At 38.8% G+C, this 14,327-nt stretch overlaps 1 protein-coding gene across 6 annotated transcripts; it reads right to left on the bottom strand.

The window, feature by feature from the left end:
• Positions 1-468: 468 nt before the first annotated feature.
• Positions 469-14,267, bottom strand: ANKRA2 (ankyrin repeat family A member 2). 6 transcript variants are annotated; one of them, XM_043547793.1, is made up of 10 exons: positions 14,139-14,264; positions 11,699-11,708; positions 10,835-11,243; positions 8,545-8,703; positions 6,812-6,877; positions 5,083-5,180; positions 4,286-4,411; positions 2,652-2,718; positions 2,454-2,534; positions 469-1,014 (listed from the first exon to the last, which is right to left on the bottom strand). In XM_043547793.1, exons 3-10 carry the CDS (start codon positions 11,121-11,123, stop codon positions 959-961), a joined length of 942 nt encoding a protein of 313 aa, XP_043403728.1. In that variant the 5' UTR covers positions 11,124-11,243; positions 11,699-11,708; positions 14,139-14,264; the 3' UTR covers positions 469-958. The 6 variants fall into 6 exon arrangements, with proteins under 6 accessions (XP_043403728.1, XP_043403727.1, XP_027682693.2 ...); XM_043547792.1 differs by lacking the exon at positions 14,139-14,264 and adding an exon at positions 13,930-14,066 and having other exon boundaries at positions 10,835-11,245; positions 11,668-11,768; XM_027826892.2 differs by lacking the exon at positions 11,699-11,708 and having other exon boundaries at positions 10,835-11,245; positions 14,128-14,267.
• Between the last annotated feature and the right edge of the window lie 60 nt (positions 14,268-14,327).

Genomic DNA, 14,327 nt, shown 5'->3' with positions numbered 1-14,327 from the left:
ATCACATTCTTTGCCTACTAGGGAGCCAGTTACAGCTTCCTGATTCTCTGCCTTTCCCCAGTGCAGGTTAAATCAGCTTAACAACTGCTCTAACTCTTCACCAGCTGGCAAAGAGATCCTCAAGGGACCATCTCAGCTGAAAATAGATGGGTTACAGTGCACTTTAGGCACTCTTCCGCCCACCCCGATGGCTGACATCCACTATGCCAGGCACTGTGAAGAGGGTGGTTTATGAGCCAGGTGTGCTGGTCTAAGACTGCTGGGGACTCCCTCATGCCAGGGGAATCCCAGCTAAGGGGATGCTGTCTCTGGGCCACTTGATTGGCAGAAAAGAAGCAGAGCAGAGAATCTGCCCCAAAGGTTTTAAGGACCTAAATCAGAAAAACTACTGAGCAGAATTGAGCCCATAATGCCTAATTGCTTCCCCACCCCAAAAAACCCCCCACAGTTTAATCAGACAAATACAGATACTGACCAAGTATTTTAATTCAACTGCATAAGATTTTGTAAACAATCACACACTGTGCACTTTTTTTTGTCCTATAAACAATAAAGAAACTAGTCTTCTGTGGTACACACCTAAAAATCTAAAACAAAGTCTATGTGGATACCATATCATTGACACAACCTAGTGGAATACTCTGTAGAAAGTCAACTACTGTACTTAATGTGAACATTTACACAGATATAATTATATTTTATTGAAGGTTTTCATGCAGCACACTGATTAATTTTTTTAAAATTTACATAATACATTTACAAAAGGATCAATCATCACAGATTTCTATGAACATCAGTGAAATACATAAAGAAAGTGTACTAAAAATCGTACTAAAACCAGAAAATATTTCCACTGAGGTAAAGTTAAATAAGTTAACAAGCCTTTATCACTGATTGTGGGGCTAAAACACAATCCAAATCTTCAGGCATGGAACAATTTTCTATTAACAGCAGGCCATTACTCCTTGATATTTTGAAGGAGCTGCAATAAATGAGCCTCAATAACCTGTTGAACTAAAGTGGAGAAACAACCTAGTTAATTACTGTTCAATGATTTCCAAATCACTCTGTGGTTGTATTTTACTGCCAGATGCTGACTTGTTTATTTTGATTAGATGATTGTACAGGACATGAACTAATGCATTACAGATTTGCATCACCTATGAAAATTTAAAGCATTATATAATGCAAAACAACGAATACACTAACAGAGGGCCAGTATGTTGAGTGAGAATGGGGGAAGCCATGGTCTGCGGCCTGGTTTGGAAATGCAGATGGGATAGGTTAAGGTAGGGCATGGGGGGATTCTAATCTATAAGTGGAGAGTGGGGGAGTACTAGGGGGTAAAATCATAGTCACAGTTGGAAACTTTGTAGTGATTTTCCTCAGTGTTCAGAATTTACACGCTGAACCCCTATGGGTTCCACATCTGAGTGATCCATGAAGTTATCAATTCCAACATAAGCCCAGGGGCTTTCAGCAGTTACATGCATGGGTGGGCTTATTTTTTATTCAGTTCAGGGGTTAAAAAACAAACAAAGATTTCACATGGTTCAGAAGCCAGGGTGACCACTGAAGAGGCCCCTTTTTGACTCCATACAACCCAAGGAGTGAAAGTGGATAGCCAAACTTTCCAGCCTACCGTGCAGGACCCCGGAAGAAATGCCCCCTCTCCCAGGGAATGTTTGCGGTTTTAGATGAAAAAAAATAATTTCAAAATAGTTCACAGAGGTAAGTCCAAGAATACTGTGGCTATTTAATGTACATGACAGCAGAGGCCTGGCCCAAGTGTCCAAAAAACCAAACAACCATGTCCCCCTCTCAGAGAAAGCTGGACCCAGGCTGAAAGTCTGCCTGGAGTGAGAGGGCAGCCTCAGCAGACAGGGCTCCTGTGTATCCCAACACACAGTTTAACGCTGTCTTCCTATGACCAAACCCTTGGGGGTGGTAGAGTCACTGCGCTCTCCTAGAATAAATCCCCCCTCTGGTACAGTTGTCTCCACATTGACAGAGGAGTTTATAAATTAGATTCACTGTTCTTGAGCCATGTCTTTAGGCACAGTTGGGAGTGTCTTTCTCTCACTATTGACCTGAGCTCATGAACTAGAGGTGAAAGACTCCTTACCTGTTACTAGTTCCTTGAACAATCCAGGTCTGTCCTCTAAATTACATATTGTAAGATGTATACAGCGCATGCTGCTAGAGCTAACATTTTAATGGACTTTGAAAGCACAAGTCAAGCAAATAAAACAACGTGAGTTTAGTCAATTAACATTTACATAATTAAGATGTTTAACTAGCCCATAATCAACTGGAAATAACAGCCTAACAGCAATCTAACCCATTTTGTGGCAGGGACTTTTGTCTTCTTACATCCGTAAAGCACTGTTACTGTAACTACATAAACAAACTGCAATAAAAATAGCCAAACCTAAAGGGCTCTAAATACTCACCGCTCCGATGGCCTAAAGCCACAGCCAAATCCATGGAATTATAACCAGAATCTGTCTCAATAGTTGGATCAGCACCATTTTCTATGTAAAATAGAAGGAAAAACCCCCTAAATTATGCAGTTAATTAATTAGTTGATCATTATCAGTAATAAAATTATTTTAGGTTTGATTTCTTAATGTTATCCTTAATGTGCTCACCTAAGAGAATTTTCACACATTTCACATGGTTTCCATGTACTGCATATAGAAGAGGTGTCCCTCCATTCTGCAAAAGAAGAAAAAAGACTTAGTCTTTGATAGCTGGAGTTCATGTATCTAGTTCAAAAACTGAACAGGCTGTATTGGTAATTCCCTCCTGATAATAAGAAGTACACGTATGTGAGTCCTTCAGAGAACAGTGGTCATAATGTGCAATGAAAAGGTCACCAGCTCTTCTCCAACTGTGGTTTTCTGTGTCCCCCATCTTTTATGGGTCTATTTTTAGGCCACAATCCTGGAAGTGGGTTGTGTCTGCAGACCCCTGTCCCTGTGAGGAGTCCTAGTGAAGTAAAAGGAGCTTTGCCTGGGCAAATCTGTCCCTGTGGGTCAGACTGCAAAACCTGGTTTGTAGACTCTTCAAGACAGAAACTGGCCCAAATTGTTTGGGTTTCCATGAAGGCTGTTCTAAATTATAGCAGCTTCCAACAGCCCAAAGGGCAGGAATTAGCAGATCAACTCCTACACAAGGGGTGATCATTCCAGGGCTGGTTATGCCAGTTCTATGCCCAAACTCTAGCATGGCACAAATTAACCAAACTACATCTCAATTCTGGGTCACTGTTTTTACTGCTATTGCTTAATACTGAGCACACTGTTGATGCGATATAAATAATAAATTGGCAGACATTTTTATTGCATTAATATGGAAAATATTTAACTTGTACAAAATCTTCTGAAGCACTGATCATGTACAAAAATTCCAGCCACTTTAGAAAACTGTCTGTAAATTCAAAATCTGAAAACTGAAACCTTTTCAAATGTGACTATTAACCTGAAATACATTCTCATCTCTTATTTATATTTTTTACTGCTGATATTGTTCTAAAGGAATCCTATGGTGAAATGTAAATAATTCAACAGTAATATTCATCAAACCATAAAAATTGATTAACTTGACATTTACGTTAAAAAAGGGAAAATTGAATAAGTGAATATTTTTTTAACGTAGACCTTTTCTCTGGCATGTTATGATGCAGGCTTTTTTGCCCTGATGTTTCTGACAGTGCAGTTTAATCAATGAATGACATCTCCTTTGAAATACAAAATTCACAAGAGTCAAAGGCCAGTTTCTGTCTTCTAAAAGCAATTACATTTGAAAGGTTACCTCAGCTTTTGCTCTCGTCCCAGAGATATTTTTTTCCTGGCTTCAAGGAGTAGCCCTCCCCCGTGCTGATAATATCATAGGTAATTCTCTGTAGTTTTCTGCATAAGGAACTCTTCTACAGTAAGTACTACTATAGCAAAGTTCTTCTGTGGCAAGACCACCTGGGTAGGGAACATCCCATAGTTTGGGGAAAAACAAACATTTCACCTCCCCAGAAGGTCCATAGGATGTTCTGGGGTGTGAGGACAACACTCAGGGTCCCCAATTCACAGCCAACAAGTGAGCCCAGGAACAATCTCATCTAGCCCTCCTATTTCGGCACAGTAATTAGTACACCATATCCTAGGTTTTCCAAGCTTACATTTCTGAAGACTTAACATGGTTTTCAAATCCATGTCAGTTCTAGAGTTTTGAGCAAATTTCTGACCAATGCACACTAAGATAATGTACACTCCAGTGACAGACTTACCCAGTCATATTCATTTACATCAACTCCACAATCAAGCAGCATTTTGACAATATCCGTGTATCCCTTACTACAGGCCAATGACAGTGCACTTTCTCGCCCTTTCCCCAAAATCTGAGCATCTGCACCCTGAAGAAAAAAAAAAAGGTTTTAACAGTCCTATTTAAAAACCTTACTGTCACAGTCTGGAGGGCCCTTTAAGACAAGCTGGGATCAGCCTTGCCCCTGATCTAGCCACAAAAGGGCAATTAGTGATCCCAGCTGGGTGCACTAGAGTTAGAGTGACAGACCCCAGCTGCAGCTCTAGAGACTACAGAGGAAGCAGAACTCTACTGCAAACAGAAACCCAAGGGATGGAGTGGGGGCGTAGTCCTAAAGAGACCCATAGGGAGTAAAGACGGCTCTTGTGGGGGTGGCCCTGAGATAGTCTTTTACTTACAAATCCTTCAGTAGCTGAATGGAGCAAGAGCTTTATTCAGATTTGTTTGGATTTTCATTTGGACCTTTCAGTTACCCAAAAGGGGATTTAAGCTGTATATGACTTGGCTGGAGAGCTGAGCCACAGAAGAGCTGGTGAGAGAAAGATACTTGCAGGAAGTGCTGCAGCTCACGATACCAGTGACATTATGCACTGATATAAGTCAAAGCTCCAAAGGTGAGTATGCCCCCACCACACTTGCCTTTTATTTCCCCTTTGTGGGGCAATTAATGCTATTACTTTTAGAGATGTAGTAGCATCTGCAAACTTATCAATATAAAATGAACTAAGGATTTTGAGAAAAACTGTATTTTCTCCTTACATTCTGAAGCAGAAACTCTACCACTGCTATCTGCCCATGTGCTGCGGCCCACATCAGAGGGGTAAAACCTTCTTCATCTTTATGGTTGATTACATTTTCTGTTTAAAAGAAAAATACAGTTCAATGATCATTTTTGCTGCTGTACTGCAAGTGCTGTTAGAGTAAAGTTTGTGTCAACATTTCTGTTATGAACAGCTACGTTTATAATTCTCCCATAAAGTCCACTCTGGCCTGACATTTTACATACAAAATCTAACCCTGACAGTGACAGAAATACACTTATCTATGCTGAATGTGGAGTCGGGGGAGGGGGAAGAAAACCTAGCTTCTGAGAACTCTCACATTTTTACAAATAAAGCTGCAATATTTTAGTATAAAAATAAAGGTCATTTGTCCATAATGTTGGCTATGTATATTCTTGGAGATAGCACAGCAGATGCCCCCAAAATAAACAAATGTTCCATATTAATAGTTTTTAGGCAATCTAAAATGTGCTTTTCCAAGGTAGTGAGCCATTCTAGTCTCTCAAATAAATAACATGTAAATCTAAGGGACTAGAATAAAGAATTGGCAAATTAATGTATTTGATTGGGGTTTTGTGCAGAGGGTTAAGTGTGTTCCCAGAAATGAAGGAGGGTGGCAAGTGTGTTTTTTGTAGCTGATTCATTGGCTGGATGAGTTGAGTTAATTTGTTCCTGATGGACGTTTGTTTTTTTCTAATACTGCAGAGTATATTTACATTGTTGTAAGATAAATTAGGTGTCAGGGTGCCCAAAGCTCTTATACAGGTAACTTTTTTTACCATTAGTTAAATCTAAATAAATATATGCTCAAATTTTTAAAAATGAATTTGCTTTCTCTGGATTCCCAATCCTTTGCTTCCTACAAAGGCGAGGCAGTTTTACTTGCATGAATGCCCAGAGAAAGCAAATTTGTATATTCAAGCATACCACCACCTTAGGCCAACAAACAGATTTCAGATGGTAATGACTTTCAGTGACTGCCTACAACGGCCAGATTCGTACCAGAGAAGTTTAATGTAAATGCTTGTATAGTCTGTTGAGCCAGCCAGTGAGTCTTCCATCTTCACACTAGTATAATTACTTAAAATGAGTGATTTACAGTACAGTGGATGCTATTTCACAGTTTATTTTACAGAAAATATCCATTATAAAATTACAATAGTTTAACTGCAGGATACTGCATAACTCAGATTTGGCATGATAAGCAGTGAAGAGCTGACTGAAACTACAATATAATGCTGTATAGGTTAATTGATAAAATTATGAGTATAAATACACTCACTCACTCTAGTAGGAATTTGTTTCAAACTATAAATGCAGTAAAGAACACTACGGTTAAATCATCCCAGAACTCATTTGCAAATTTTTGCATATCTCACTTTCACATTTTCTCTATATGCAGTCTAAAGGATTTTTCCCCCTGCTTCAGTACAGAAAATGGGAATTACATGTAATTCCCATTAACACTAGTGTTACTTTGCACACCCAAACTGCAGATATGGGAGAACAGACAGCTTTAAATGTACAGACAGGTATAAAAAAAATCCAAGTTAATAAAGAATAGATATCATGAGTTTATGGGGTTTGTGATAGATCTGTGGGGGATATTCTATGCAGCTCATGCATGTCGGGGGATAGAATCCAATGTAACAAGGTTAAAAATCCTCCTAAGAAAAGAGGAGGTTTAAAGCCCCTCAGACTCTCACCTTGTTCAATACGTGTGGCCAAATAAAGCATTTCCCCTTGAGCAGCCAGCTGGTGAACTGACAGAGCTGCAAAAAGAGCACAAATATGTATTATGTGCACATAAGGCATGGTCCTGCTCCAGCTGAAGCCAATGACAAAAGGAAGTGCTCATATTGATTTCAGGTTTGCAGTCTTCTTAAAAGTGGTTCCATATGGCTTAATATTTTTCCACCTATCCTATTAGAAGGGCAAAATATTTTCCATTGATGTTGAATTACAAACTCTGTTGTCAATATCTTCCTGAGATGGCTTTTTGCCACCCAGCTTGTAATTTAATGTCACTTTGCCATCAAGATTATATTGTCTTCAAGAATGTTTAAAGGAAAAAAAAGATTAAAAATACCAAAATCACTGATACACTGAGGACATGTTCTTTTCAGTTTTGAAACTATTAACCAATGTTTCCTCCAATGTTCCTTCCTTTCTGTTTAATTCTTAAATTTATCTCAGGTTTCTTCATCAGCGCTGAATTTTTATAGAGACCTGCTGATAATGGTTAGACAAAGGGAATACTCTCACTTGTCTTAAGAAAGCTGCAAGCACTTATCAAACTCTTTGTTCATTAGAATATCCAAAACACGCTGTGATGGATCACCTAGGGTTCAGTATGAACCTAGTTGACTGCCTGTTGAAGTCAACAGCATGACTCTCATTGAATAGAATAAGCACTGGATCAAGTCTTTTGTAAGCATACACAACATGACCTACTTTTCTACTGGAGAGGAAAATATTTCCATTAACTTCCCTCCCCCCACAATCCCCTCCCACAAAAAACTTGTGGATGGAATCAATTACAGCAGAGTGCTTTAATAATCTAAGAGCAAACATTTAAGGCCTTGATCCTGCAACATGCTTTGTACAGGCAGAGGGGTCTGCCTATGTCAAGCTCACTGTGGGTGTGGAGACTGAGGGTACAACCATTCTGTCTTGGGGAAAGGCCACAGTTATACATACTAACTGATAACACTTTGTGGTGTTTGCCAGTGGTTATCCATTAAATAAATGTCCATTTCACTGTTAGTTTGATTTCTCAGAAAGGATACACCTTTTATTCAGAAAAGGGCATTCTATGGTATACCTCTATATTCATTTGCCCAACAGGAAAGGGGAAATTTTGTCATCGAACTTGCTGAGTTTAAGAGGGATGTATGTTTAAGATTTCAAACTGTGGCCAGTTGTAGGGTGAAAACTCTACCACATTATCAGTTTAAGAATTTAAAAAAAATTAATTAATTTTACAACTTCCTCTGTCAGTCCATCTTCTGTCTCCTTAATTATAATGGCTACAGAGCAGAGACTGGCTGAATATTTATTATATAACATCCAGGACATTGTTGGCACTTACCGATTAATTAAGTTCTACTTGCTGTACCTACACTGATAACAGATTAACAGGGTTTTTAAAAAAATCAATACTTTCATTTAAAGACTACAAAGAATTAGAAAGGTCATCTGTAAGGTCTTCAGCTCAAGATTTGGATACTTTTCTGGAAGATGTGCTTAGCTAAAGCATAACTCATTGGCTTCAATACAGAGTGAATGGATGAAATTCTATGACCTGTGCTATGCAGGTCAAGCTTGATGGTCTATTCTGGCCTTATTCTATGAAAGGTCCCAATGAAAAAGCCAAAACATCTGACAAGCAGTAATTAACTTACGATTCACAACACTTACTATACCACAGAATACTTACAATTTACAAGGAGAGGTGTTGTAGAGACCTCATTTCCCCTATGTTTGTTAGTTAAAGTAGTTGACTGTTTTATGGGCGAAAAATGCTTAGTTGTTGATGGAGTGTAGACATGTCTTACTTGAATTCCAGGAGAAGGGGAAGTATGGATGTTGCATTCAGCTAAATTCAACAGGGAAAAAAGATAAATGGTTTTAGTGACTGTAAGAATGCTAAAAGGAAAGCTACAGATTCTAAATCAAAGTAGGATATGCTGATGTTATAGAATATTTAAAACCTGAATTAAATAAGAGTGATGGAATGTATTTCTTTCCACTATTAATTACATGTACAGAATAATAAAGTGAAAGGGCCAAATTCATCCCTAAATCAATGATGCTCTAGGGATGAATATGGCCTACAATCATCAAAAGGCCATAATGCAAATTTTCAGCCACCCGTCTACATGAATGGTTTCCTTGTTGGTACAGTTTCACAATTGCTTTAGCAAAACTACAACTGCATTGTGAACAATGTCTTATGACTATTGATCTAAGAAAATGGAGACCTCCCAAATTAATTGATGTCTAGCTGTTATAGTGTGAGGAAGCTAGAGTCCTAAAGGTCACTCTATGCCATGTTTTATCTGCACTTTGCACAGGCTTATTTTCCTAGCTTTCCATTAGATGAGCATAGGAACAGTAGTTTAAAATGTTATTTTATATACATTCTACTTTGGATCCCAATTCTTAGAAGTGGCTATATTACTTCTGAGAACTGAGATTAGAAGCCACAGAATTAAAAAAACAAAACAAACCCATCCACTTTAAATGTCAGAAGTCATAACTAGGATTAAGTTTCATTACTGGCTGAAGTGATTTGGCATTAGTGAGCAATAGTAATTAAATTATTTGAGGTTAATTAACGTGTCCAGTAACTCTGTAGTCATATGGTAAAGAATTTCATGGTTACAAATCTGAGCGCAAATTCAAGAAGAAAACTGATTAAAAAAAGCGTGTGACCCTGGGGCAAATGTAGTTCAAACAAAATTACATTTTACTTGTAGGTCAAACAGCTGCAGCTGTGGTTACAAAGTTAAATGCCCTCACCTGGTGGCCAAACTGCAGCCAAGTACAAGAGGGGGAAAAATGGAAACCCATAATGAGTCAAAGCTTGTATTCATTATGGCAAATTGATTAGATTCAACACCATGACAAGATTGATCACTGATAGTTTGATATAGTACAGAAATGTGAAAACTAAGTTTAAAATCACATATATTTAAAAAGTAAGACATAAGCCTCAGTTCTGCAAGCTGTTGTGTGAGCAGCCCAATGCCTGCACAGAGCTCCCCTCAACCTCAATGGGACTGCACACACAGGTGTTAGGGTCTGCCCACATGGAACCGCTCACAGAATTGGACCCAGAATCACTAACCACTTTCAGAAATAGGTGAAAATGACTCAACAAGGCAATTATTGCAATGACTGCACGTCTAGCAGCATTATACTGACAAAACAAGATCAAAAGAGGCCACTGTCAGCAACAAACTTATTTTATCAATATTAGGGAAAAGATAAAACTCTCTGAACTTCCCCCAGAAGTGTATTAAAGCTAACAACTGATCCTGCAATTCTTTCAGTGGGGCACTGTGTGGATAAAAGAGTCTACCTGTGTGCAACACATTGCAGGGTTGGGGACTAAGCCAGCAAAAGACAATTATATTCTCAATATGGCAGTATTTAATTTTTCCAAAAATACAGACATCTGCCTCAATATAGACTCATGGTCTAAGTACATTCATTTATGACTTTTCTTCAGTCCTGTTGCTTTTTTTAAAAAAAAGTCTGAAAGACATGTATATTTATGTACTCTCAGGCAGGAAATGAGTTTTGAATTAAGCCATTTTTGAACTGGATGTATAATAGAAATGTTAGGGAATAAATTATAGGAAATTGCTAATGATTAAAACATCAAGAGGTTAGGCAAGATAATTTTACAAGTCAGCTTGCATGCTTTGCAATGGAACTTGCCTCCTGCACCCAAAATTTTCAAAGACTTTAATGGGAGTTTTGGGTGCATAAGGAATACAGGAATGGGCACTACTTATATTTCCCTATGGAATCTTTTGCAAATAGAAGACAGTAGCATAATCATCCTGAACTTTGTTTTTTAGTTTTAAAACCACTCTAGAATGTTAGGAAACTATATGAATTGATCTATAATCCTGAGGACAAGAAGCAAAGAAAATACTGAAAAGTGAAGGGGGAAAGGGGAAGATACTCCACACACAACTTGTACCATAAAGTTCAACCTTTAAATAAGACAGACGCCACTTCAAGGTCAGAGTTGACCTGGTCTTGAATATTTTTACTATCTTCTTCATTCAATGACTTCACAAACCGAGAACAGACATTCATATCAAATCTATTAGGCAAAATGAATTTCATTCCCATGGCGACACTCTGAGCTGGGCCTTCTTCTGTGGTGGAGTCAAGCTGATGCTCTACTTTAATGTCTGTCATGCGAGACAGACTATAGCTGCTGGTGCACTCTTCCACAATTATCTGTGCCCCAACGTCTAGATTTGTTGAAGATGCCATGATTTAAATCTCAACTATGTAAAATGTTGCTTCATGGTTTCCAGTTGGTAGTGGTTTACTAGCATAATTTCCAACCAGTCAAGCAGTCTTTGAAGAGATCTGGACTTCAGAATAACCTACAACTGAACACAAATATTCTTCAAGTTTGAATATAATGTCACAACTTCATAATGAAATAAAAATACATTATTACGACTACTTTTAAAGTTGCTGCAATTATGTTAATATGGATACAAACTTCAGACCAAATCACAAAATCTGTCTTAGATTTTATTTAGTTTTTATTCAAACAAAATTCAGATTGAAGCAAACAACAATTGTACCTAAATAAGGATTTCAGGATTGGACCTTTTAATTACTAAGATTACAGTCAGCTCAGTGCAAAGAAATAAGACATAACATTGTTGATAACAAAGGATTTTGCTACTCTGACTATCATTAAGCTGTCCCCAGCTATCGCATGGAAAATGTGGTTTGAGGAAGCACTGAAAATGCGTAGTCTGAAACTCTGATTTATTACTATGCACCTGCCTGAAACACTCACCCTTTTAGTGGATACTCATCTTGTGAAGAAAGGATTAGGTGCATTTTATGACTCACTGAGGGAGGTGGTTCACTTTTTCCCACATGGACATAAGTGACTCACTAGAGAAAGAGAATCAAGACTGAGCACTAATGAGGTAGGAATCCTAGAATCAGCCACATCTCAGGAGAAGTCTTAACCTGAACTCTGTTGTTAATTTCTGTATTAAAGATATCCGGGGGAGGAGGGTGGAAGAGCTTGGTCTTTCTGACTCTATACAGTGCATAAACTTTGCTCTAAAGTAGCTTGAGAAAAGCATCTCCTCCTAGGGCCATATCTTGTAGGCTTCATTAAGAGCTTTGCCTCAGTAAGAACTGTAGGATTTGGGCCTAAGGCTACATACAGAAGGAAATATTTTTTCTTTGATCAGAAAAGAAAATTGCTCAGGAAAAATGTACCGTTTCAGTGTTTGGTAGTGGTTGTTTTTCTCTCCCATAGCATGACTGTGTGTCTCGGGTAGAAAACTAATCCTGAGTGTAGCCTGCTGGTTTATAGTGAAACTGCAACACAATTATTGGGCCTGATTCTGATCCACTCATGGTTGTTTTACACCATTATAACTCAACTGACTTACAAAAATGTAAATCAAAAATTATTTTTTTCTGATATCAGGACCAGACACAATGCTGTTAAACAAAGCTTCTAGATTTCAATAAGCATAATAATTCATTGAACCATGTGAGTTAAGTGACTTTACATCTCACAGGACTGTATCCTAAATCAAAGCCTAAATTGCCATAGACAGGATCCAGTTCGTAAGTTAGCAAGAAACAGCTAGATTGTCCTTTATCGTACTATATGTCACCTTGCAGAATCAAGAACTTAACAGAATTACTATGGCTTAGGTGAAACAAGCGGCCATCCATTTCACTGTACCTAGGAAAACCTTTTCCAGCTAATTTTGCTCTAAAGAAAGTGTATGTGAATTGCAATACATTCAGAACTAATTCAAATCTCTAACTTGTGTAGACAAAATCCAGACTATTATTAAACCAGAACAGAGTTCAGGATTCCAGACGTCGTCATCTTTTCTTCTAAATAAACAAACAAATAAATAAATAAATAAATGAAATAAACTCCAAGTGCTGGATCCTATAAAGGAGGAAAAATAATTTATGAGTTAGGGCATAGGGCTTGCAGTTAGGAGAGCTAAATTCTATTCCCAGTTCTGTGTTATCTTCGGGAAGTCGCTTATGTAAGTCTTCCTGGGCCCGTGTAAAATAAGGATATTTCCCTAACTTGCAGACATATTACAAAGCCTAATTTGTTAATGTTTATGAGCTACTAAAAAACTGTCACAATCAGCACTAAAAATGCCTATATGTAAATTAGACTGTGTAGAATTACATGTTTAGTTCCTCCAAATTCAGAGTCTTCTGTAATTCAGTCTTTCAGAGAGAACAAAGATGAGGTAGGAAGGAAAAGGAAAACAACAAGGTGGAAAAAGATTGTAAACATAAGCACAGAAAGCCTAAAATGGCAAGAATTTTTAATAATCATATGTTTTATTTTTATTGTATTTAGAATAAATAAAAGCACTCCTCCGCACATTGAACCCCCTACAATTATCTAAAATTATAAAAACAAAACTCAATTATGTCAGCTCATCCTTTGTACTAGGCAATTAAATACTAATACCCCCACTGGACAGAACTTTAGTTACTAACTCTCTTCAAAGGTCAAGTGAAACAAGCCCTGAAAGATAGTAAATCCAAGCTATTTCAGATGAGGGCAGAAAGGCAGTCCAGAGTCCTGGGATCCTTGTTATTATTCTAAGGTGGACTTGGCATCAGTGCCTCCAATGATTACATCTGCAGCAGTGTATTATGGAGGCAGGCTAGATTTAGGTTATTTATGACTCTCTCTCTCTCTATATATATATATATAAACCAACACCTTAAAATTTACCTGGAAGTTCACAGATCCTGAGTATAGGAGTCAACTGATCTCTATAACGTGTCCTGCTTCGTAAGCAAGCAACCACTTTCTACCCCAGTTCCAGCTTCCCACTCAGGGTAAGCGGTGACCTCCTGCAAACCACACTGCAAGACTCCTTAGGCGTGAAGTGACAAAGACACTAGCTAACGGCAGCGTGATCAGCATCCGGAACAGAAGTTCTACCCGCTGGGCCACAGCTTCTAAAGCAGCTGTTAATCTAGCAAGAGCCCCACGTTACAAACGCTGGTTGCACTGCACGTAGTTTCTGGATACAGCGATTGTTACCTTATTACGGCAGCGCCGCTGGCAGAGACTCGCCCAGCGCTGCCTGGGGCGAACCCTAGGCCCGCTACCGCCCGCTCGCAGCCACTTTAATACTCGGCCGCGAGCCTGGTGTCCCCGTTATTCGCACGGCGAAGCAGGGGGCGGGGAGCGAGCTCTAGGCGCGAGCCGCGGCAGGTCTCTGGCGTCGGCCTTTCTCACCTGCGGCTTCTAGGTATTATTACCGACGTTGTTGTTGTTGTTGTTGTCAGTAACGTCACTTCCTCTCTGTTTACAGGCTCCGGAACAATGAAGTTCCTCCCAACCACACGGGGCGCGCGGGTCCTGGAAGGACGTTCCCATTCACGTTACCAATAACGCTCGGAGCGATTGGACACGGATGGTGCCCTTTTCTCATTGGG

Source organism: Chelonia mydas, chromosome 5 (genome assembly GCF_015237465.2).
Source record: "Chelonia mydas isolate rCheMyd1 chromosome 5, rCheMyd1.pri.v2, whole genome shotgun sequence".
Taxonomy (NCBI): Eukaryota; Metazoa; Chordata; order Testudines; family Cheloniidae; genus Chelonia; species Chelonia mydas.
Note: the sequence above shows the minus strand (reverse complement) of the source record. Positions and strands in the feature narration are given on the sequence as shown.

Bases quoted from the DNA above. Each gene is read 5' to 3' on its own strand.
- ANKRA2 (XM_043547791.1), bottom strand. From the start codon at position 11,123: ATGGCATCTTCAACAAATCTAGACGTTGGGGCACAGATAATTGTGGAA. The intron at 2,719-4,285 runs GTAAGTCTGTCA...CTTCTTTTGCAG, and splicing joins ATGTAAATGAATATGACTGG to AATGGAGGGACACCTCTTCT. The intron at 2,535-2,651 runs GTGAGCACATTA...TATTTTACATAG, and splicing joins ATGTGTGAAAATTCTCTTAG to AAAATGGTGCTGATCCAACT.